Source organism: Trachurus japonicus, chromosome 1, assembly GCF_045865225.1.
Source record: "Trachurus japonicus isolate A0001 chromosome 1, Traja_1.0".
In the NCBI taxonomy this organism is placed as follows: Eukaryota; Metazoa; Chordata; class Actinopteri; order Carangiformes; family Carangidae; genus Trachurus; species Trachurus japonicus.
This window is the reverse complement of record NC_140907.1, coordinates 13,270,355-13,295,224: the sequence shown is the minus strand read 5'-3', so window position 1 is coordinate 13,295,224 and position 24,870 is coordinate 13,270,355. Positions and strand designations below refer to the sequence as shown.

Sequence of the window (24,870 nt, the reverse complement as noted above, 5' to 3'; positions counted from 1 at the left end):
GTGCTTACCCCAGGCTAGGCCCCGCCCCCAACAAAAGATATGGTCAGGTGTAGAATTTAGGAAGTTGAAGACTGTTAAGGTTTTGTTCAAGGACAAGGTAAGTCAGTCATCAGTCCCTAATGTTATTTTCTGTCTTTGTCCTTTTTATTGACCATTACCAACCTGGAAGAGTCAAGGGTGAATACTTCATCTGATGTTTGACTCTTAAAAAGGAAGGAAAGAAGGAGACACTTTAACTTCTAGTCTTTAGACACCGATTTATTTTTACCAACACTTTGACATATATTTCGTCTAAGAAAAGGGGTAAGCGCATTTTTGGCTCTAAAGTAATCAAATCTAAGTATACTAAATGAGTGTGAACATATTTTTTTCTTTTAATTACAATGTGAACTTGTCCCACAAGTCCCACACCCCACAAATAGACTTGATGGTGTAGTAACTAAAATACGTCTGATCTCAGCCACAATGAAATTTAAGAAGACAAACGCAACACAAAACTACTGCGAAATTCGGCACCTTTATTACCTCACATGTGATATCCTGCACCACTGCAAACAGACTCTACACTCTAATATTGCATTTCAATCCTTTCCCCACACACCTGAAACCATGTGATTACGGACAAGCTCCCATGATGCATCACTGCTACTGACTCAACAGGGTGGAACCCGACACTTTTCTTTATGCCAAATCTTTGTGCCATGGGTGGCCAGCCACACTCACCCCAACGGTGCCAAATGGCCACTGCTTATCTAAGATGAAACACTGATAGATTTGGCTACTTTTATTTGTGTTCCTCGCCTGTAGCCCCTTGAGCTTTTGTATCGTTGTCACACTGAAGATTATGCACTGAAGAGTAACATGCTACTGAATAGTTTAGTGAGAACACTGATCCCAGACTTCTGTGAAATTGCACTTCAACAAATCCCTAAGGTCTTGTAACAATTCAAATATGCTGATAACAGAGGCCTAGAAGCTATGACTGGTTATTTGCAAGTCTGTTTTCATCTTCTTTCTCCACTTACTTTGGTCTAATTTATTTACTATAACCGACATCAAAGACACCATCATTCTTACCAAAGGACAGTGTGTGTGACATGCAGACGTTTCCCTTTTGAAACACTGGAGTCGGGCTCTAATGAGGTTTTAGTGATATGAATATGATTGTGTTGATAGATGAGGTTTGATAGTGATTGAGTTCAATACTGCTGAAAGTTAGTTTTTGCAAACGGATCTCTCTCATGGTCAGCGTCTCTGTTCTGTAGCTGCACATGAACTTTTTCCATAGGTTTAGGCTTCCTTAGATTCTCATGCTCGTGTGTTAGATGGCTTTACATCAGTCACACCACACAGACAGGTGATGGTCTGAAGTTATACCGGCCCTCTACTCTGGTACTGTTCAGTACACACACTTAATCACTTCTCTGGGTTTTAACCGATACTGCTGTGAAGGCCAGGAGTCACTGTATTGTCTTATAAGGAGGAGGGATATCATTAGAAAGATGGGGGATTCTTGGATATCAGGTTATTCTGGGTATTAACTGTGTATTGATGTTGGATCTGTGATGAGCTACGGTACGGTTGTGTTTGTGTGTCTCACTGGTTGTTAGTGTTCATATCAATGCCATTTGTAGGTGTCAACGTGTCGTATGTGGGACACTGCGTTTGTCAGTCAGAGTTTAAGGCGGTTGAATTGAGATTTCACTTTTTCTATCGGCTCTTTGGAATTATATTTCCTCTCGTGTCCCTTTTTTGAATCTGTTTTGTATTTAGTCAGTTCTTTGTTGCCTTGCCCTCCAGTGTTAAAAACCATATGAAGGCTGAATTGTTTATTCACTGAAGTAAAAACAGGAGATTTGGCATCCAGTCCTTTAACCTTAACTGACTTTTAAAACAGATTCTTGCCCCTTTCCCATCACTGGATCCAGAAGTGCACACTAGCCTACTTTGTCCAGTCTCTTATCGAAGCCTGTGTCGTAGATGAGAGGCTGCATGTCTGCACCTCCAGGTGGGACACATTACATCACTGCATTTTTTGACAAAGCTGGACTTTTTAAATGTGCTTACGCATACATGTGTAGTGTTTTTGTAATCATTTGTCTGTATATTGTTTAAAGACTGATCACTGTAATGAAGGGAAACTCCACTTTACTTTTGTACTTTAGAGATTTAGAGGTATAGTAGCCCTTTAAGAGTCATATATATTTTATTGAATTAGAGAATGATTGATGTCGGTTGTAAGTGGTAGATTTTATTTTCTGTTGTATAAGGTAAATGCCTTTCTTTAGGTCCAGTCAACAGAACTGATGGACTGAGTGGTTACAAGGTCAAACTGAACACAGCAGGCTGAAGAAAAAGAAGAAGAAAAAACATGCTCAAAGATGTGAAATCGCCCATTTTTGGATATTAATTTATTGAAAATGAAATGGTGCATATGTGTACTAATTTAAATGGCTTGATGAACCTGTTAAATTGAAGTAACTTGGGTGCTCACTTGTGAGGCCCAAATAATGGCAGCTTGGTTTAAAATGTACAATTTTTCCTCATTATCTTTGACTTTATGAAAAACGGAAAAGTGATTGTGTGTAATTATTTCAGTACAATGTTTAATGTAAATAAAATGTGTTTTTTAAAAAAACAACATTTCAGGACTTTATTACAACACAGTCTTAAAACTTAAAATACTTGTACATTTCTTTCAAGTTTACCACATTAACACACTCAGCAGAATAAAGTGCCCAAATAGTTAACATATGATACTTTACTGTTACTGTTTACTGCTGGCGTTTCTGCTGCAACATCCAGACACCAGTAACCAGAACATGAGAATCTCTCACCAGCACACAGAACTGTCCCATAATAACTACCTTCAGGTTTTACTTCTAACATCTGGTGTGAGCTGAACTGGTCCCACTCTCTTTCCACCTGCTGGATATCGATGTTTAGAAGTCAGACAATATGCAGAAGTTTCAACTAAGACAATAAGCTTAGAACACATAAGGCTGTTTCTTCTCTCTCTATCTGTCTGTGTGTGTGTGTGTGTGTGTGTGTGTGTGTACCTGTTAGGCTCGGTTTCATCCAAACAGAGAAGATTGTGGTTGGCGTACGTTAACACCAGCTGCTCCAACCTGTCATACAGCTGCTGAGAGAAATCTAACAGCTGAACACACACATAGTGGGGGTTTTGAGGCAGTCAGGTTGTATCAGTTAAACCATGACAGTTTCATACAGTGAACACAAATGGTGTCATTCAGCAACAGATATTTCCTGTTTTATTCCCAATAAATGAATAAGGAACAGATCTAAATCAATCTTAAGCAGCTAACCATATCACAACATTATAACGAATGTTCTCTGAGGTGAGGTGCATCGAACAAGGGTTTTTGTTGTTATTGGCCCGATGAACCAAGGTGTAATTTCCATGCATGTAAGTGTCATGTATAAGGTTATGAGGTGCGTAACCCTCACCCATCTCTGGCTAACTGACCCTGCCTGCCTAAAATGCCAGAAACAGCCAGATGAAACCAGTGCATTGTGGGTACTGGAGACCCTACCCATTCACGAGGCAGCTGTGTAAGTCATCTGCTTTGCTCATGAGGAACTGGAGCTGCAGCTGCATGGACTGGAGGCTCTCACAGTCACAGCTGCAGGCTGCAGGTTCACCACTGGGCGGCGCCAGAGCAACACTGGCCAACAAAGACAGACCGCTGCTTTGATACCAAGCAAAGATGATTTTCAACATTAGCAAATTATAGAAAGTGGTTGATTAAAAAACAACAACTTGGGAGTTACTAGACAGTCCTGTCTTTCATTTTGATTATATAGGCTAGTTACTGTATAATCTATCATTTACTATCAAGCAAATGTTAGCCTTATTATTGGGCTACATGTCTCTTCTTCACAAAAGAGTTTGCTCTTCATCAGTCAATTGATTTAGTCTTTGTTTTATTCTGCTGTCAAAAACCAATTCCAGTGATTTAAAGTCATTGTAAGTCGACGGAAGGAATTTAAGGTTCAGGTTCAGGTTCAGGTTCAAAAATCTCTCAACTGACTGCATTTTTTCCTAAGAAGGATTCAGTTTGTTTTCAGTGCTTCTTTCTTTGTTGGAGCTGGCCTGTGTTCGACATGGTGAGTGCTGAGTAGCCGTGAGTTTTCCTTCCTACACAATCTAAATGTCAGACAGACTGTGTTCATACTACAATCACATGTATATATTGTGTCTTTTCTACAATATGGATCAATAATGAAGAGAGGAAGAAGAGATGAGAGCAAGACACAATACACTACAAACTAAAAAAGGGATGTAAACATTTATTTATCGTTATTATCAGGTTTCTTATAGCAACATTGATCAATAAGTCAGTCCTCAGTTTACCCTGTGCAACACACTTCAAGCAACTATAAGTCAGAGGAAATGAGGAGAGAAAAATGTAAACCAAAGAAAGGGCTGTGCTTTATAAATTCATTGTTACTACTGTTATATTGATAAGTTCTTAGCGCAGGTCAAAAACAGGAGCCTTAAGACAATCAATGGCATCACATTTAGACTGTGATTTATTCTGTAACACTCAAAACAGTCACATTAAAAAAAAAGTAAATAATAAGTAAAAGTCACCTATAAAAGTCACAGGAAATATTGGGAATAGGAATACATTCATGAGCAATTTTGCAGTTTTGTTTACAAAAACATTATATATATAACACAACTATTTTCTTAAATCATGGATCAAACCTGAACCACTATGTGTTGTATTGTGGAATTAGACTGTTAAAATGTCTTGAGGATGTTCTGGGCAGGTCCTGGTGATATTTTTGGTAGTGAACCCCTCCCATGATAGTATATTGGTATAAATGTAGGCTGTAAAGCTCTATCAGTGGTTTTCCTCCTCATACTCAAGCTACTCAAGTTAAGGGTTTTCTTCAGTCGATGTGAGGGTCTAGAGGATGTTGTAATGATGCTATGTAAAGCCCTTTGAGACAAACTGTTTGTAAAAATGGGCTATACCTCGAGCTATGCCTTGCCTTGCTGCTGGTTAGATTGTCAAATCTCTATCAGCTCTGCCTTCTCTCCTCAAGTGTGTCTTTCCTTTGTGTGAGAGTACTAACATGTGTCCTTGCTCAAATTTATGAGGGTTGATGAGAAGACAAAGAAGCAGATTGTTTTTGTAAAAAAAAAAAAAAAAGCCTGGCAGAGTGTTTTTAAAATGGCCACCAAAACAACTGGGATTCACTGATAATGGGCTGAGGAATAGAGCTGCTCGCCCTGCGTCGTGCACCAGATAAAATCTACCAATCTGTTGCAGACTGAGAGGAATGAGGTTGCCAGTTCCTCTGGCTTAGAATATGACTTTGGCTCTGGTACCTCAAACATGTTTGATTTAATTTTGCCAATACGGTTGGTGTGTGAAGTAATGATTAACAGCAGGTGTGGTTTCCTGGCCTTCAGCCACAGAGGAGGGGGCCTGCTTAGTTTTTCATATTTGAAACCTTATTATATTTGGCATTATGTTCATGCATTCAAATTTGACATGGGGTTTAATGGCCCATGTGTCTGTGTTGTGAAAAACGAATAACTCAAATATTTTTCTGCCTTACAGAATGTTTAACCAAGACGACGCACACATTTTGGCTTTTCTGACCATTTCCCATTCTTCTGACAAACAATCTCCATGCCTCCCAGCAGGATGTAGTTCCCGTTGCAGCCATATTTGATTGTTTCCATGAATTCAAAGGCTCTCTGGTCCTTGTCTGACATGTAGCCATTGTTAATGCCCCCTGGTGGAGGACATGTCACCACTGCAAAAGAACAAACTCATTCAAATCATTAGAGAGACCATTAAAGTTCATGTTGTTTTGTGTTTGTTGTCTTCTGTTTGTACCACTTGGCTGCTGATAATCCCACAGTGTTGCTGGTTGAAGTGTATGGATCTATTTCCCTGGAACAAAATGTGGTTCCATTCAATCTAATGTATTATAATGTGTTCCCTTTCAGCTCTTTCTCTTCTGCCTAATGATGGCCACTTAACTGGAACCATAGTACTAGAGTGAGAAATCCACAAAGGCTTTATTCTTGGCAGATTGTTTTGTCTTGTTTCCTACAAACGATACACTTACAACCCCTACTGGCATAGAGAACAACCTTTTGAGCTGTAATCCACTATTTTTGAAAAATACATTTTAATGATCATTAATACATTCAGCAAACCCACTTGAGAATTGTTAAGTACCTCTGAATATGTCAATCAAGAGGATTTCAGACCCACCAAAAACAGCTCATCGAATGGTTTTAGACTGCCCTGAAGTTTGTTAATCTCAGATAAACACTTAGCAAGACAATGCCTAATATTCAGGTCAGGATCACTTACTATACTGAACTATACTTAAACAATGTATCTTCATTAAACTTATCATGGTCACAACAAAATGTCCATCTTATGTGTCAAAAAGGCCTTTAGCCTGCCCACTGGACTCCCAGTCACATCTCACTGATAATTCTTGTGATGTGTTGCACTTTATAAACAGTGGACAAAAGGCTTGGGTGAGATCAGAGTGGAGAATTTCTGATGGGTGTACGATAGTCTCTGTTATCTTCTATGTGTGGATATTTTTGTGTTAGAGTAAAATTGAGAAACCTGAGCATTTAAAATTCCATGAAATCTGGACCCCCTCCCCTCCCCTCCCCCAATGTGGAGCTTTGTGCTGAGGTTGTTGAATCACTAAATGTGTCTTACAGTGGTTATTAACCCATACCTTGACATTCAGGCGTCTCGCTCCATGTGCCACTCTCGGTGCATGTTGCAGTTTCAGCACCAATAACTGCATACGGAGGCCGACACTTGTATGTCACTCTGGTGCCGTACTTAGTGGTGTTCCCTCTTATCCTCTTATTATAAACCACCAATCCAAACTTTGGAATTGGAGCAAGACCACAGGTCACAGCTACAAGGGAGGAGAGAGAATATGCTGGTTGATATGTACTGCACATTATAGTGTTTTTGTTAAGATTAAAAACAGAACATCGTAAATGATAGGTTTGTTGTCTTCTATTTCTAGCTAAATAATGTCTTTGAAGATCACAGATTTTCTTTTCATGAGTGAGTAATATATTTTGTATATTTCACTGGTCTTGCAGTGGATTACTTATACGACTGCACTCTGGTGCCGGTCCACTCCATGTTCCATTGGCCTGGCACAGAGCAGAGCTGGGTCCAGTCAAGGTGTACCTGTGAAAAGCAGCCAGTTTAGACAGTGAAGATATTCACAAAATATTTGATAGTGGATTTGACAGTGGATGGATATTGAATGCATTAAAGTCAAGTGTTTATAGATCAGAGGAAAAGGAGACAAAAGTTAGATAGGGGCAAGATTATCTTGACTTTGGTTAATTGGTTTCCTGCAGCTGATGTGTGTTGAATACAGTTGTCAAGTTGTTTGTTCTCAGTAGGCATCCTGTCATTGTTTAGTAGTCAGTTAGTAATCAATGGCACTAGCAGTAACTTGATGAGTAGAACGAATAATGTACCTGACTAGAGATACTTAAAGCAGAAGTAAGCTGAATGTTTGTGTTAATATAAGTCTTAAATAGTTCTATCTTCCAACAGAAATCACTTATATAGAGTGTTTGGTCTGAAACACGGGTCTGTCAGTCACTCTGCTCTGCTGTAAGCCGAGGAGAAAACCTTCCTTGTATCCTACAACCTTTATCCAATGAGGAGAGAGAACGGCATAAAGGGGCGGTCCTCTCTGTGTGTGCAGCCAAGGGATGCGCGTGAATGTGGTGACATAGGGACGAGGGCGGGGACTGCTAACTTCATCGGCTGACAGGAAGTTATCCAAAACGACCGGATGGCTTACTTCTGCTTTAATTTGCACACTGAAATTACCAGGGATACGGAACAGGAAGGGGAGCAAGAGAACAGAGGACAACATCTGGCCTAACACAGCAACCACTGCATAACAGGAGATCTCATCCAGGTTCATCAGCAGATTATTCCCAAAGTAATGAAAGACATCACACAAAAGATTTAACAAGATGTTCTCACATTACCCTTCATTACAAGTGTAGTTGACGGTGCTCTGGTACGCATTGTCAACTAAGTGGAATTCTCCATTAGACAGGAGAGGGATGGGACACCGTTTTGCTGCATGAGAGTAGAGAGTATGTGTAAACAGACGTTTTTGCAATTTAGCTTTTACTGAATTATAAATGCGCTGCTCTACCTGCTGTAGTTACATACAACCCTAATGAGGTCAAGCTGTGATTTCATTGTAGCTCACTATCTACAACAAAACAACTTACTCTTTGGTCCTGAATATATTCATACCAAACATGCCAAATATTTAGATTAGTATCATTATATACCATTACTTAATACTTACAGTATTGTAACATGATAGGAATATTGTAATCAGAAATTATTAGAAATGTTGCATGTACATGCTTGACAATAAATAAAATATTCTCGTTAAATGATTGTGACAATGTGATTTATTCTTAAAAGATAAAGGCTATATCTTCTCAAAACTTTATTGATCAATCTCTTCCATACATATCACTGATATTTAAACCACAATTAACCTTTATAATAGGAATAAAAAGAAGAATGTGTCTTGAAAAAAAAATCAAACTTTATAAATCACTGTCACAATACCTTCAGTTTTCACTAGAATAATAGGAACTTACGTCTGCAGGATAAACTGGTCGGTGACCATTTTCCACTTTCACCACAAACAATCTTCCGAGGGCCCGACACAGGTGTGTATCCCTGTTTACATGACAGCACTAACTCTGTGCCGGGGTTAAAATATCTCTGAATCCCATCCATCTTAATATTGTCTTCCAGCTCAGGCCTGAAACACACTGCAATGACACGTTGTTTGTGTAAGTGTGTGTGTGTGTGTGTGTGTTACAAATCATGGCATTTAGCAAGACAAGGACTGATGCACTGCCAACAAAAGAATATCAATCCCATCTCTGTGTTTGTGTTTCTGTATAAACAGACACAGGACATAAACATACTTCACATTTTGAGATTATTGAAAATGTCAGTAAACATTTAAATGAAAATGAAAATCTATTTCTGAGTCAAAAGAGTTTAGTCAGAACAGAAAAAAAAAGATTCTGTCAGCTTCCTGTCAGAAGAGCAGCAGAACTGTAACAAACCATTTCACATAGCAAATGAGATGGAAAAAAAGGGCTTGGGCTGCAAAACTAAACACGATCATTTCTTAAACAAACAAAACCAAAGGATATCAAACGAAAGCGACTAATATTATATTGCATACCATTATCTGTGGATGAAATGGTGGTAAAGAATAGAAATGGGCAGAGCAAAAACAAAGTCCGTTTGTGCTCCATCTTTGTCCGGGTACAGACAGTCCTCTGTTTTCTCCTGTGCTCTTTGACTTAGATACTGAAACTCTGTCCTGCTGCAGCTGTTTGAGCTTCTCTAAAAGTAAACAGATAAGAGCAGCATGAAGTAAGTGGTGCCCCCCCCCCCCATTCCTGTTTTCAATAGCAGACCGTAATCCATGTGACATTTTACTGGAGATGGGAGGTTCCACCAGATTTCTTCATAATTTCCTTTTTTCATCTGCGTAACAAGCCCTTCGAGGAAAATGAAACCCACCTCCCCCAGAGGACTAATATATAGACTAATATATATTTTTTGCTGTTCTTTAGGGGGTTGTTATCACAGCTGAATAAACCAAACCAAACAATCTAAGAAACATTTATGTTACAACAACAAACCCGACCTCTCTGCGTGCCTGTCATTCGGGGCGTGCATGAGAGCGCATGTGGCTTCCACATTGGGGAGGTGTGTCTTTAAAGCATTCTAGATGAAATGTTTGAAATAAAGATAAAAGAAAAACTGAAAAGAATATCAAATCAAATCAGTAAATACAGAAGGACCTGAACCCCATTCACGGTTTAAGATTTGTGTGAAGTTTTGTGGTATGCTATCTCAATACCGAAGCATTTCTGGCAGGAAGTCTTTGATGATTAAAATAGATTTCAAGCAAGAAAAGGAACTGTTCTGTTACAAAACTTGCCAACACACATCACAAGAAGGCTTGTGGATAGCAACCGTATTTACTTTATTATCAGTCGAAGTTGAAAATGACAGTCAAAAATAAAAGATGAAGGAGACCATCAGCAAAGGCAAGTCTGTCTAGCAGCATATTATTACAGATTCGTTTTTCAGACAGAGCTTTGGACCCCCTCAGTGCGCTTCAGCTCATGGTGTGAAATGTTATGCAGTTCTTGCAGGGCTTTCGGGAGGCGGAGACGTGCACATGGTGATTTCTGATGGAAGGGATTTGGGCCTTAAGTTGTACTCCACTTTGCCTGGCTCTAAAAAGCAAGAAAAAGCAAGAAAAAGAATAATTCATTTACATGCATGCAGAGCTCCAAGGCTCCAGGCCCAGATGGGTTTACCCTGGAATTCTACAGAGCCTTCTCTGGTCAGATCTCTGCCCTTTTGCTGGACGTTTTCAACGAATCATTCTCAGGGGCCGATAAGTCACCCCCCCCCACTTTTTATATGGCCTCCATTTCTTTGATACTTAAGCAGGACAAAGACCCACTCGAACCAGGTTCATATAGACCCATCAGCCTCCTTAATGTTGACACCAAGCTATTGGCAAAGACACTGGCCTCTAGGCTCGAGAGAGTTCTCCCGTCAGTGATCTCAGAAGACCAAACCGGATTTATTAAAAACAGATTTTTATTCTCAAATATTCGAAGACTTTTTAATATAATTTACTCCCCTAGCCCAGATCCAACAATCCCAGAGATATTGATTTCAATGGACGCCGAGAAGGCTTTTGATAGGGTCGAGTGGGTTTTTTTTGTTTACTGCAATGAGAAAGTTTGGTTTTGGCGAACGATTCATATTCTGGGTGAAACTCCTGTATAAGGCTCCCCAAGCATATATCCTGACTAATTAATCTCCCGCTCAGACCCCTTTCCTCTCCACAGAGGGGACGAGGCAGGGCTGCCCGCTCTCTCCCCTATTGTTCGCCCTGGTCATTGAACCTTTAGCTATTGCATTACGATCTTCGGGTCAATTTCAGGGTGTACATAGGGGAAGTAGAGAACATAGGGTCTCCTTATACGCAGATGACCTGCTCTTATATGCTCAGAGTCCGGCTGAATCAATCCCACACATTTTATCTCTGTTGAAGGAATTTGGTAAAGTTTCTGGATATAAGCTCAATTTCTCTAAGAGTGAATTATTTCCAATAAACTCGGCGGCTCAGAGTATATCCTACTCCCAATTTCCGTTCAAGGTGGTACAGGGCTCATTTAAACACCTGGGGGTGATGGTCAATAGAACATACTCAGATCTGTACAAACTGAACTTTAAGACACTCTTGGAGCGCACCGTCAGAGACCTGGGGAGATGGTCCCACCTCCCATTGACCCTGGCAGGAAAAGTGAATATCGTAAAAATGAATGTTCTCCCAAGGTTTATGTTTTTGTTTCAATGTATCCCTATTGTGCTAAACAAATCTTTCTTTGGACAATTGATAGCTTTCAGTGACGTCACTTCCCAGGGACCTGGCGGTCAAAAGCAACATTCCAAAGTGGCCCCGCAATGGACTTTCTATGGACAAACAACCGAGTAATGACTTAAATCATCTGCCAGCAGCCGAGAAAGAAAGATATAAAAAACAGCTTTGAAGTTTTGGGGACTTGTGACCCATATTCAACACCAGCTGCTGTATACCAGCTGTTTAAAATGACCAGTTCCCTGCCGAAGCTCGAGTTGGGCGATGTTTACATTTAGCTACCTGGTGGAGAATCCATCATCCTCCACCGCTTGCAACCAATATTTCCGGTGTTATGGCTCAACTGGTGTCTGATTAAAAGCCCCATTTTGTAGTTTTTTGATCTTAAAATAATGTTTCTGAACTCGTTGAAGTGGTAGAAATGTACCTGTAACTTTCCTGTGTGGGAACACCGTCCTGGTACCGCAGCTCCGCTGAGCTCCACAGTCTGAGTTCCAGCTCACTGAGCCCAGGCTCCCTGCTCCTCTCACCCACAAACCAGAGCCCTTAGCTGGGCTGCACGGTGACCAGCTGCCCCCCCTTTACCCCCCGGAGCTTTGCTACGCACCGCTACCGACGGCAACGATGGCGGCGGTCCGATAGCAGCGGGACCGGCGGCGGCGGCGGCGATGGTAACCCGGCGGGACCGCCCGCCACCGGACACGGCAACAGCACCGCCCGCGGCGGCAGCGACACGGTAATGGGGGTCGGGACCGACCGCGGCGCGGCGAGGACGATGTTGTTATTGTATTTTCAGAGTGTTTTCCATTAGTTCGTAACTTTAACATGACAGGCTTTGTCATACTGTGCAGTATTGTGCAGAGTGAGAGCAGTGTGGCGCTGACTGACTGTAGATTGCCTGAACAGGTTCACTCACAGAAGCATATTCGCTGCAGTAACATGTGAACTGCGGCTTGATTTGTGAATTTGTGACAAATCTGCGGACGGAAGTGCAGCACAGCTGTTGTTCGGTACGGTAACCAGTTAAATCAGACACCAGTTGGGCCATAACACCGGTATTTTTGAAGCAGCAGGGAGCAGTGTGTGTTTTTCTGCCTTGTCCTAAGCCGCAGACAGCGGGGAAGTGGATTGTTTTGACCGCCAGGGGGGCGTTCCACACGGGCCGTGACGTCACATGAAAGCTATCAATTGGACAGTGAAATCTCTAAGTTTGTGTGGAACAAAAGAAAGCCAAGGATTAGGAGGGCTTTCCTGCAGCGCCCAAAATGTGTTGGTGGGCTGGGCCTCCCGAACTTTCAGAACTATTACTGGGCTTGCAACATAAGAAACCTCTCATTCTGGAACAGGTACAAAGTGTCTGATGACCGGCCTGCTTGGCTTCACATCGAGGAAGACTCATGTCGACCCACATCATTGGGTGCCCTGTTGTTTTCCCCTCTCCCTATATCTCACGAATACACCCATCACAACCCGGTGGTGGACCACTCGCTGCGAATCTGGGCCAAGATAAGACACAGTCTTGGTTGGCTGAGGGGTTCCCTCTTGGCTCCCTTGTCCCCAAACCAACACTTTGTCCCATCGTTGGAAAGTAACACCTTCCAGCGATGGTCTGGTAATGGGATCAGTAGAATGAAGGATTTGTACATAGATGGTTTATTTCCTACATTTGATCAGTTATGTAAAAAAATTTAACCTACCACCGTCTCACTTTTTGCTTATCTTCAGATCCGGAGTTACATCCAGTCCAATACAGTTACATTCCCAAATATTCCCAAACCTATGCAATTGAATGTACTTTTTTCTGTTGATCCCACGACGAGAGGAGTGATATCCCTTATTTACAACCAATAGCTGCATATGCAGAGATCACCCTAGACCATATAAAAAATGCTTGGGAGAAAGACTTGGGTTTAGAACTGTCAAAAGACCAATGGAAGAATGCACAGAGTAATGTCCACACCTCCTCCATATGTGCTAGACATGGCCTTATACAGTTAAAGGTTTTGCATAGAGCTCATCTCTCTAAAGTTAAAATTTGTAAAATGTACCCAGATTCAGATCCACTTTGTGACCGATGCAAGATCCACCCAGCCACACTGGCACATATGTTTTGGTCGTGCCCAAAGCTGTCACAGTATTGGACTTCTATATTCAAGACTCTATCAGACTGCTTTGGGCATGTACTTGATCCTGACCCGGTATTGGCCATTTTTGGGGTTGCAGGGGAGAACAGCCCCCTGAGGGGGTCTAATAAAGTTGTGGCTAGGTTCACAACACTATTGGCCCGCAGACTCATTCTGCTCAACTGGAAACAGGCAAACCCACCATCTCACATAATGTGGAGGAGAGACGCCATGCAACACCTAGCGTTGGAAAAACTGAGATTTACTCTGCGGGGCTCTGAAGAGAGCTTCCACAGGACTTGGCGATCCTTCATAGAGGTGGTGGCTGGGTAGGCTACACTCCCCTCCTCTTATTCTTTTTTTTTTTTTTTTTTCTCCTCAACTATTTTCTATCATGTAAACTGTACGGCTGTAGTAGTTTTCTATTTATCTTTTTTCACAAATGATTGAATGACTCTTAGTAACTGAAAGATGTATAGGTAATCTGTGGTAACCTTATAAATTGTTTTTTTTTTATAATTTTTAATGTTTTTTTTGATGTTTGGCTTTTTTTTGTCTGTTGTTTTTTTTTTTTGTTTGTTTGTTTTTGTTTTTGTTTTTGTTTTTTTTGTATTTTTATGTCTATTATGTCTGTCTGCGTGCTGTTTAACCTATTTTATTTCCCCCATTTTTGTAGTTTGTTATATGAGTGTTTTTTGTGGGATAAAATAAAATAAAAATATATTTAAAAAAAAATAAAAAGCAAGAAAAAGAGAAGGGGATATTTCACCGTGGTTACAAAATATTTAATGTAACTGCACAGAAACATCATTTCTGTGCAACACAGAAAAACAATGGCACTATGTTGAACTGTAAAGGCATTCAAATATACTGTGCTCTAGTAAGTAGCTTATCTATAAAGAACATGAAAATGTATAGTACAGATGTATGCATCTGTAAACGCAATTACATATATTTTATCATTTTATTTTGATATATTATAAATTACAGCATGGTGCCTAAATTGCAAACACATCCTCTCTAATCAAAGTATTAATTTAATGAATCTTTGGGACATTGTGCACTGGTCAGTCTTAGACAAGTGAATTTATCGAGCTGGCAAGGACTTACCCTGGAAGCACTCTGGGATGGGGAGGGTTCCATCATTACAGGTGGTGGCCACAGGATAGCCGCACCTCTCGTCTCTGTTCAGGCAATAGAAGGCAACATGTTCTCCGTGGAGGACTCTGTTAGGCTTCAGGTCTGAGATCCAGATCTTCTTGGCATTGTAGAAAATACGGCCTCTTTTGATTCCAACAGTGCAGGGGGCTGGATGGAAAACAGGGCGGTTGAAGCAGATGGTTATAAAATTACTGTTAGTTTGAAGTACCCTTTCCAAATTTTCACATAAAAGCAGCACGGCCTGATGATGGCTCTTAAGATCAAGTCTTCCCTCGACTGACTCACCTCTGCACACCGGCTTGGAGGACCAGTTCCCTGTGTTTTGGCACTGTATCTCAGCCTGGCCATCAAGAACGTAGTGCTCATTGCAGGCGTATTTAACCGCCTCCTTGTATCCATGTGGCCTCATCACGGCAAAGGTGATGACGCCATTTGGTATATTTGTTGGAATGGGGCAGCTGACATCTGGGGTGATCAAAGACAGGGGGCGTTACAACTGCACAGTCAGACAGGGAGGTGGTTAAAGAAGATGGAAAACACTGATGTCCTCTCTGTGTACCTCGGCACACCGGTGGCTCAGGTACACTTCCGTCAGCCTTGCAGGATCCCCTCTCGTGACTTGGTGCTTTGGGCGGGTTACACTCGTACGTCCAGCCCTGCCCATACATGGTGGTCTGACCAGTAACAGGCTTATCGTAGACGATTCTTCCATCTCGTGGTTGTTTGGGCAGAGGACAATTCACAGCTGTAGGGGCAAAAAGCAATCGCATTAATTCTCAAATCCCACTCTGTTAGCTTTTAGAAGGCAACGTCCACACTGAGCAGGCTCTCAGCCCTCAGTTTATTGGGAAAACAGTGCTAAAATTAGTGCTGCATCAACGGCCCTGCAATAAATCCTCCATCATGAAGGCTGTAATGTTCAGTTTTTGTTGCTGATTCCACCGGATGATTGTTGTGCAGGATGGAGCAACGTGTCGCTCTTGACCCGTAAATCCTACCATCACTGATTTGAGTTCACTGATCCCACAAATTACAGGCACCAAAAACAAGATCATACACTTGAATCAAGACCTTTTAAACGCAATCTGAGCAAATTGAGCATTCATGCAGGAGGATTTACTGCAGCACTGTTGGATTAGATACATTTTTAGCTAGGTGTTCTAAATATAGGCTACTGCTACAACAGTTTCCTACTTTGTTTTGTTTCATTTTAGGAAGCCTTTGTAAGACCTGGCCAGGTACAACAGATGGAAACTAGCCTTTTGGCTAAATCTGGCATAGTTACTGAAATGTTTTTTTTAATATGCTCTGTCCCTGTCAAACAAACAAGTACATAAAAATAAAATGCTATTTATAAAAGGAAATGGATTGAATGTATTTCAACCTCCAATGTTTTCATGCGGTACCTTTGCAGACAGGTGGTGCACTGCTCCAGGTGCCGTCGTGTAAGCAACTGCTTACATTGGCTCCCAGCATGACATACCTGACAAACAAAGATTCATATTGTTCTGACATTGTATATAACTCAAACACATACAGTAGCTTGTAATGATCTGTTTGAAATTGGAAAGTGAGTTGTACTCTCTTACCCATCGTCACACGTGAAGTTGAGCACGCTCTTGAATGGAGCTTCTGTCCTCCCCTTTGCTAAAGGCCGTAGAGGTACGGGGATCGGGCACATCTTAGCTGAAGAAATATAAGACAATAAACTAGTGACAACACTGAATATCCATCTCTGGTGGGTCAGACACACTGAGTGGAAAAATAGTGCAGAGAGAAGAGCAGGACCAAATCAATTACTGTATCTTTTCAGACTTTGATACAGTGGATTTCATAAGAGAAATGATCATGCACACACAGATTGAGATACGCATTTGCAAATAATAAAGTAGCAATAATATCTCCATAGAAATAGCTCAGTGTAATGGCACAAGAGGTTTCTGTTCTATAATGACTGTGTTATCCACCACCATTACAGCCATTTAAAAATATGCTTCTAAATCTACTTCACATAATCATGATTACTATCTGTACCCTCTTTTCCTCTTTTACTTTTTTTACCCACTGCATTTATATGACAGTATACAAAGATATGCACCAAAACTTGTTACTTGTGATTTTGGTATATTGTTTATGTTTTAAAAAATTAAAACGTTTTTTTGTTTAGTAAGTGTCTTGAATGGTTATTGATCCTCACAGCATTTTAGTCTTAACAGCATGTGAACCTCAACATGTCACAGGAGACAGGGAAAGCCAGGTATCATGGAGTAAAGTGAACCAACACAGTGCAACACATTTTTAATTGTGGTTGTTTTTACCTTATAGGTGGCTATAACATTTTATGGATTAGAGCTATTCTAACTCACGGGAACATGCCAGGTTTGACAGCGTCCACTCTCCTGTGGCGGTGCAGGTTATCTGTTGAGCGGTGGTGGTTGAAGGCAGGTATCCCTGATCACACCTCAGAGTCACCGCTTCTCCAACCTCATACACTCGTTTTAGTGTGGACTCATCAATCCCATCAGTGACAGGTGGGCGGCTACACACTGATTAAAGACAAAAAAGAAAAAAGCCACAATGTCCAACAATTTATCATTCACTGTGCAAATTATGACATTGTAAACCATGAATTGAACTTTTCTGTGGATTTAATATGATGTCTATAAGATACAAAATTACAAACAGAAAAAGCACAATGACTAACAACAAGCCAGCCAATAAGCACTGTGACTTAATGGATGGATAATACACATAACACAACTCTCTTGCTTTTCTTTTTTACCTTTCTTAGATGTTCCAGTTGTGTATAAAGCAACTTGACAGAGGAGCAACAAGGCCAAGGTTGGAGCCATATTCTCAAAAGTGGGGTCTCCTTAGTATCCCCTGCGTCTGGGTGGGGGGTTGGGGTTATGTGGCCAACATAAGGGCTGCTGGGTAATGGGCGCGTGACAGTATGCTCCAATCAGATGCAAGCTCCTATTGATTGAGTACAAAGGTCTTCACTCCCGCATATTTACCTGGAGATGGTCGATAAACTTGATTTGGTACAAGAGCTGGCAGCAGATATGAAGTGTGATAAGAACTACTGAATAATGACAAAGACACACACACACACACACACACACACACACACACACACACACACACACACACACACACAGACACACACACACACACACACACACACACACACACACACACACACACACACACACACACACACACACACACACACACACACACACTATGCTGGTCGTGTTGTTGAACAGATGTTTACCTCCAGCTATGCGGGTCATGTACAGTAGGCTAACTGAAGATTAATGAATGAACTCTCTGACTGCTTCTCTCTCATATCTCCAAACAGTTTATCCAGAAATTTGTTGATATTTCCTTTGAAACCGATGCCAGTATTGCTGAAAACTCCATATTTCTTATGCCATGAGCATGGCTGGGAGTGAAAGCATTTGATATTGATGGAACCCCATACACACAGAGAGTTTTGATGAACAGTTGCCTGCTTAAATCACCTGCACACAGAGAAAGATAAGAAAGAGGAATATTTGATTGTTGATTCTTTTAAAGCTACAAACTGTGACTCTGAATCACCTATGATGCAATATCCAACTGGGTCAAATGATCTAGTGATGATAAATAGCTCGGTGCCATGTGGTTCCAGGGAATGAAAGATCTGTTGTTTTTTTTTACCTGATTCATCAGTTTGCAAACATTTGTCTTTCACATAAGGAGGTATGGGATGGGTCAGTGAACCTGCTGACACTGGCAAACTCAGAAGAGCAGGTGAACCGACTGTGAATATCCAGTCATGAAGCAAACGTTCATAAACAACCACACATGATCAGAGACAATCAGGCTGCTAAATAGAATACAATGTATCTATGGATAATGTATGTGAATCTAATCGTTGGCTCATATAAAATAGGGCCAACTGTAATCAGCACCTTGCCCTAAAGGACTTTATGACAGTTTACATGTTAGAACCAAATGTTAATATAAAGATATTAGTAAACATACTAGATTGTATTTAAGTATTAGGCTACATTAGCACATTAGGAACTGAAGTCACACACAGTTAAAATGCAATGTGTGGGTGAACTTTTGGTGCTCCACGTGATAAACATTTTCTACAAGGAAGGGATTAAAAACAAACAAACATGTAATGCATTTTTTTTCCACACGATGACGCCGCCATCCTAAATTCTCGCGGCGTGGGGGCCTCCTCCCTCCCGGAGCGTGACATCAGCCGGAGAGACAGGGAGGAAACGGAGCGGAGCAGCATCAAGTTACACAAACATACACAAAACCACCATCAGGAAGTTAGTCTTCGAAATAAAGTGTAGGCTAACTCTATAAACTCAATTTTAGATTTTGGTGTGTTTGAGACTTACACATTTATACCTTTCTTTTTTCTTTTTCTTTTTTTGTAATATCTCTTTTTATTTCGCAATATTTCAGCACAAAAGACAACAAAAATATCCATCCTGATACAGTATCAGTGACAGTTATACTTTCCATTTTTTTGTGTGTGTGTACCCACATCGCTCCCCTCCCCATATTTCCAAAACCACAACCAAACAAATTCCAGTACAAACCTGAGAAGAGCAGTAGCTAGTCTGCGGATGAATTATTATGTTCTCAGCTGAGCTTCTCAGAGGAATCAATAGATCCACAGTGCTCGGTGTTTAACAGAGGAAGTGAATATTCATAAAGGTTTCATGGCTTGTTTTTGATGATTTAAAAGGTCCGTGGGTTTTGCTTTCATGTACTATTTCTTTTTTCTTTTGACAAGGACACCGTGAACCTCTTTATGACAGTGACTGAGATTAAAGGCTGTACAGATACACTGAGGACACCAAGGCTGTTTTTTTTTCAATGGCACTTTGAGGATTTTCAAATTATATCACAGTTACACAATCAGCCACAGTTTACCAGGTACACCATGCAAAAAACTAATGTAGTCCAGCAGCTTAGCAATAGGTCTACTTCATGTCTCTGTGCAGCTTATATATAATTCTTCTGCTCATCAGTGTTAGACTGTTCACTCAACTTTATGTTTGATATCCATTTGTGATGTGAGTGTGCTATATAGCCTACTGGGAAGTTTTCCAAATAGTTTACCCACACCTGATGCCATTGCTGAGATGAGCAGTTTGAACATAATTAAACATTGCAGGAAAACAATTGACGTTTAGAACAGAGTTACAGACCAGGCATTTAATAAATGTCCTGTTGTGATTGAACTTCACCCATTCAATCAGAGAGGAGAAAGGAATGACCGCACCAATTGAATTAGAAAGGGCAACAGACTACAGCTGCTCCAAAAATCATAATCAAGATTATTTTCTCACAATATGAAATCATGATTATTTAACACATTTTCTCATATTAAAGCAGAGGGTGTTCTGTCTGTGTAAATATTCATGTTCTGCACAATATAGATTAAGATACAGTATCAGAGTGTGGGATACAATGTTGCAACAATACTATTGTAACATTGTAGGCTACTGAATAAAAGGAACATGGAGATGAACTTTAATGCAGCTTTTACTTTGCTAATTCCTGTCCTCTAGTCACATGTCACTCACTTAATCAATAACAGGCTCAAGGTAAATATGAGAAGTAGGCTACCGCACCATCTGATTCTGACTGTTTTGTATCTCACGACTCTGCCCCGCAGATCTCAAAACAACATGCACCGATAATTAAAGGTAATGAACCTACCCCGGCCCTATAATAATAATAATAATAATAATAATAATAAACTTTATTTCTATAGCACCTTTCAAAACCATGTTTACAAGGTGCTTCACAAAATACAAATACAATATCATTGAGAAAATAAAGCAATTAGAAAGTGATGAAAACATCATAGAAGTCGGAGGTTATGTGATCTATGCAAAGATGGCCAGATTGGTGATGAGTTCCATGTTTTGTTTGAATGCAAGAACACATGTATTGTATATCTAAGAGAAAAATACCTCCCTAAATACTATGTTCGTCGCCCATCTATGTTTAAACTAATTTTGTTATTACAGTCTGATAAAACAAAAGTTATTTATAAGCTAGGTGCTTTTCTGAAACGTGTTCTTCCTCTGTTTAAGTGATAGTTTTTGCTCTGTCCTGGTCAGAGATGTATGTACAAAGTATGTACAGCCCCCACTGCCTCTTGCTATGTCTGATTATTTGTACTGTTTTATTGTTTGTGCTCCATACCACTGAGAAAAATAAAATAAAGTAAAAGTAAAGAAAACAGTGAACAGACATCCCTTCTATGACTATATGGATTAATTTGTCAAAATGTTGGACTATCCCTTTAACATGTGATTTGTTTTTTTAAAAGGCTTTTATTTTGAAGGTGAGACCGGACGTGGTGTATTTGCAGTGCTGCGGCATTGACGGCAGTCGGAGCTGTCAGCGGAGCAGCCCAGTGGCAGCGACAGGCAGGGGAAAGCCCTCACACTGAGAGTAGGGTGTCTCCAGTGAAGACCGCCGCTCCGCACTCTGCAGCCTCCACGCTGAGGAACGGACTCTCAAACACTTGAAGACAGCAAAGGCAACCGCTGTAGCATCGGCTTGTGTGTTTGTCTGTGTGAGTGTGAGTGAGCGAGAGAGAGTGTTTTCTTTAGGGGGGAAGAGACGATGGCTGATGTGAGTTCAAACGAGTCGTCCACCGGGGACGTAGCGAACAGGTTCGCTCGCAAAGGTGCTCTGAGGCAAAAAAACGTCCACGAAGTCAAGGACCACAAGTTCACAGCCAGGTTCTTCAAGCAGCCGACTTTCTGCAGCCACTGCACCGACTTCATCTGGTAAGCCTTCCGTGTCCCACCGGGCTCCAGCCCCTCCTGACTGACTGACTGACTGACTGCTGTGCTGCTGCCTGTTGCATGTTGGATAAGTTCAGACAGTCGAGGAGCCCAACACTCTGCTCGGTGATGTAACACACAACTGAACTTCAGGCTAACTTTCCCTTCTTAAACCTGCAGCCTCGACACTTCTGACTGCCTCACCTCTTAAAGTCTCTGCTGTCAGAGAGTCTGCAAGTTCTGCTCCTGCCACATTTCACTGCAGGGATCTTCAATCGCCCAGATTCCTGTCTTAAGTAGTTCCATATGGGAGGAGTTATGCTGTTGTTTATATCATTAGTGTATCATTGTATATGGTTGCATGGGTGTGGGTCCTGGAAATTCCCACTCAGAAGCAGTGACAATAAAGCAGTCACTTTGATTTTTGATTGGCTACATGGTCCAGGATCTGTGAATGAGAACACGTTCACATTGTGGTGAATGTGCTGCTGTCACGGTGGCTTGTATCAGTCTTTCCATAAAACTAAAAGATAACAGGGGCTGCAGTTAAAAGTCCACCTCCATTGCCGTGTTTCCCCTATCAACACTTTGCAGCTGTGCTTCTTGGTTAAAGTCTTTGGATGACTAATAGCTCCCCTCTTCCTGGCTCTGAAGCTCGGCCCATTCAGACCTTCAGTCTACAGCTACAGGCTTTGACTGGGGCCAGCTTTAGTGTTTACTGGTCCAGCTGGGTGGGATTTTGGGTGAAATTCTGCAGTTTACTAGCAATTGTGGTGTGAGCCTATATGGAAAACCACGTCACATTCTACAGGAAATGTTTTAACATCATGCACATGGTATGTAGTTTAAACACAAAGTGAAGGGGGGCAGTGATTCCTGCAGAGGCACAGTGTTGCTTTTACGCTGCAGTTAGTGGCTCTTAGAGAAACTGTATACGGAAAGTAAGACAAAACATTAGTTTCTCATCACTGTGTCTATCAAATATGTCTGTTAGTGTTCATATCAAGTTCTCCCATCTGTCCCAGTCAGTGTTCAGAGGTCACTGTTTAGTTTAGTCTTCAGTTTAGCTTCAGGCACTTTAAGTGTTTTGTTATCGTGCTGTGTTTTTCCTAGTGAAACTGTGTGAGGAGTAAACTTGCAGACTGCTTGGTAGAGCTGCATCACCCACGGTTGGTGCAGGTGGGAGTGTGATCTCACGAACTTAATCACTACCTTTATCACTAGCTACTGGCTTCTAACCCTCTCCTTGACACCTTGACACCAAACACAGTCCCAGTGTGCTGTGCTCTGAGATCTGGAACATGTTGTTTTGTTTTAGACATTCAAACAGAGAGCATCTCCATTCATTTAGGTCTCAGAGCTTTTGGCATTTTCATGAGGCTGTTTTTGTTTCCAGGTTAGTTGTCACTGTTTGTCTTAGTTTCAGTTTCAGTTGTGGGATCTGATAATTATGGGAGAACAGAGAAAGAAATATTCAGAAAACCCACATAGAGTGTGCATTGTGTGTTTCTGCCTGTAGTTACTTTCTGTTTAAACAGAAAGAATGAAGTTGAATATCTGACAGCAGTTGAGCAATCTGGCTAAAAGCATGTGGACACCAGGATATTATACCCAGATGTTATCCAGATGTTACAGTTCACTCTTGAGAGCTTCTTTAAAGGGACAACGAGGAGTTTCTATTCGGTTATAAAAAAGTATCACGTTAATGTGGATGAATCTCCGCTACCCACACTTGTTAATGGGCCCATTTTCGATAAATATATCGTTCTGTCTCTATCGTTATTTTGTTATTATTAGTGGTGGCGGAGATGCTGGTCGAGCCGACCAGCGTTTCCTTCGTGGCGAGTCATGAGAATAACGCCGCCGAATCACAGTTTATGGTCGGAACTACGGTGGTATGTGAACCTCTTTGAACCTCTGACTTTAATTATTGATGAATGAAAACATGAGTCTGTCTTGCGCCCGGTCAAAGAAATGTACGGTGCGCGTGGAGGCTCATAAATGTAGTGTGAAAACGCTTCGCTTTTCCAAAACTCCTCGTTGTCCCTTTAAGATTTCTCAACTTGGGCTCAGGGATTCACTCCCATTCAGCCACTAGAGCATCACTGAGCTGATGGTGGATCATGATGAGGCCTGATGCACGGTCTAAAATACCTCAGGCTTTAAGATTTCACTTTTAGTAAAGCTAAGAGCCCAAGCGAGAAACATAAGTCATGACATGAAAGTTTTTCTTTCATTCGTTTTGGTTGGAGGAGACGATAATGAAAGGCTAGAGGCAAAATGTAAACGTTTTAAAGCCTAATGGTCCTCCTGCACTGTGAAATTAACAAACCTATCTGTGTAAGAATGAATGGATTTACTGTCTGTATGAGAGAGAGAGAGAGAGAGAGAGAGAGAGACAACAATTTAATCCGTCCTTCTTTGTTTTCACAGGGGGTTTGGAAAACAAGGATTCCAGTGCCAAGGTAAAAGAAAAATTGTCTCCGACATGTAACTCGTTGTGTGTCATGTACAGTTTGTTTAATCACTGTCACATAAACTGTCACTTTGGAAATGACCTTTTCATTTTCTCCCTGTCGGGTTCGCTGCTGTACACCAGCTACGTTTCATCTGTACAACATGTGTGTGAATCACTGATTTGTCTGTGAGCATGTCTCTGCTCATACATGACAGTGAGTCTATAGGACACATTCATCATACTCATTGTGTCCAAATGTTCATCCTCATACCAAACCAAATTACCAAACCCCCCTCATGATTTGTTTGCTATTTTGCAAACGGGACATTATTTGTTTAGCGTAGTGTTATTGTGGTCATTATGCATCTGATTGTGGCCAGAAGAAAAGCCTAGAATAACATTATCTTTAATTTGTCATAGTACAATTGGAAATGTAGAGAGGGATGTGTTGTTTGTCTCAGTGGTCAATATATTTTGAATGAATACTGTGGATATCTATGACAAGTGTCTTTGAGCTTGTTGCATGGTGCAGCAAGTGCATGGTTATTAAATTGACTCAAATGTGTTAACTGCTTATTATCACTAGAGTACTTACAAACAAGCGAGGCTTGTGCTCAACAGTGTGTGTGTGTGTGATGGGTTCTGGCTGTGTGAGTTAAAGACAAAAGGAATGGCAGGTATTTTAAGTGAAGAGAGAGGGACAGAGAGGACGTACATAGCACACAGATATGGAAAGACGTTGCAGCTGGAGTCAGACGCAGGACCTCACGCTGAAGGTGGATTTCCTATCAAC

General features: G+C 41.1%; 3 protein-coding genes across 7 annotated transcripts in view; 1 reads left to right on the top strand and 2 right to left on the bottom strand.

Moving 5' to 3' along the window:
* Positions 1-5,367: 5,367 nt before the first annotated feature.
* On the bottom strand, positions 5,368-9,495 carry LOC146991487 (beta-2-glycoprotein 1-like). 4 transcript variants are annotated; one of them, XM_085773456.1, is made up of 6 exons: positions 9,286-9,495; positions 8,684-8,860; positions 8,048-8,141; positions 7,141-7,223; positions 6,751-6,939; positions 5,376-5,796 (listed from the first exon to the last, which is right to left on the bottom strand). In XM_085773456.1, exons 1-6 carry the CDS (start codon positions 9,356-9,358, stop codon positions 5,603-5,605), a joined length of 810 nt encoding a protein of 269 aa, XP_085629582.1. In that variant the 5' UTR covers positions 9,359-9,495; the 3' UTR covers positions 5,376-5,602. The 4 variants fall into 4 exon arrangements, with proteins under 4 accessions (XP_085629600.1, XP_085629608.1, XP_085629582.1 ...); XM_085773466.1 differs by having other exon boundaries at positions 5,379-5,796; positions 7,147-7,223; XM_085773474.1 differs by lacking the exons at positions 8,048-8,141; positions 9,286-9,495 and having other exon boundaries at positions 5,368-5,796; positions 8,684-8,816.
* Positions 9,496-10,074: 579 nt separating this feature from the next.
* LOC146991486 (beta-2-glycoprotein 1-like) lies at positions 10,075-17,693 on the bottom strand. The gene is made up of 8 exons (XM_085773442.1): positions 17,581-17,693; positions 17,165-17,344; positions 16,388-16,484; positions 16,205-16,281; positions 15,358-15,543; positions 15,084-15,263; positions 14,748-14,945; positions 10,075-10,354 (listed from the first exon to the last, which is right to left on the bottom strand). The coding sequence occupies exons 1-8, from the start codon at positions 17,648-17,650 to the stop codon at positions 10,254-10,256; spliced, it is 1,089 nt and encodes a 362-aa protein (XP_085629568.1). The 5' UTR covers positions 17,651-17,693; the 3' UTR covers positions 10,075-10,253.
* A 3,561-nt stretch (positions 17,694-21,254) lies between these two features.
* Positions 21,255-24,870, top strand: part of prkcaa (protein kinase C, alpha, a) — a 133,655-nt gene continuing 130,039 nt past the window's right edge. For both annotated transcript variants that reach the window (XM_085773428.1, XM_085773420.1), the window contains exons 1-2: positions 21,255-21,622; positions 24,053-24,084. In XM_085773428.1, the coding sequence (XP_085629554.1) occupies positions 21,456-21,622; positions 24,053-24,084 (199 nt within the window). In that variant the 5' untranslated portion in view covers positions 21,255-21,455. The remainder of the gene's footprint in view (positions 21,623-24,052; positions 24,085-24,870) is intronic.

Excerpts from the sequence above, each read along its gene's own strand:
- LOC146991487 (XM_085773456.1), bottom strand. The coding sequence starts at position 9,358 with ATGGAGCACAAACGGACTTTGTTTTTGCTCTGCCCATTTCTATTCTTT. Across the intron at positions 6,940-7,140 it reads ACCAGAGTGCAGTCGTATAA|CTGTGACCTGTGGTCTTGCT; the intron begins GTAATCCACTGC and ends CCTCCCTTGTAG. Across the intron at positions 5,797-6,750 it reads CGAGACGCCTGAATGTCAAG|TGGTGACATGTCCTCCACCA; the intron begins GTATGGGTTAAT and ends GTTCTTTTGCAG.
- LOC146991486 (XM_085773442.1), bottom strand. The coding sequence starts at position 17,650 with ATGGCTCCAACCTTGGCCTTGTTGCTCCTCTGTCAAGTTGCTTTATAC. Across the intron at positions 17,345-17,580 it reads AACTGGAACATCTAAGAAAG|TGTGTAGCCGCCCACCTGTC; the intron begins GTAAAAAAGAAA and ends GTCTTTAATCAG. Across the intron at positions 10,355-14,747 it reads CATCCCAGAGTGCTTCCAGG|AGCCAGGCAAAGTGGAGTAC; the intron begins GTAAGTCCTTGC and ends CTTGCTTTTTAG.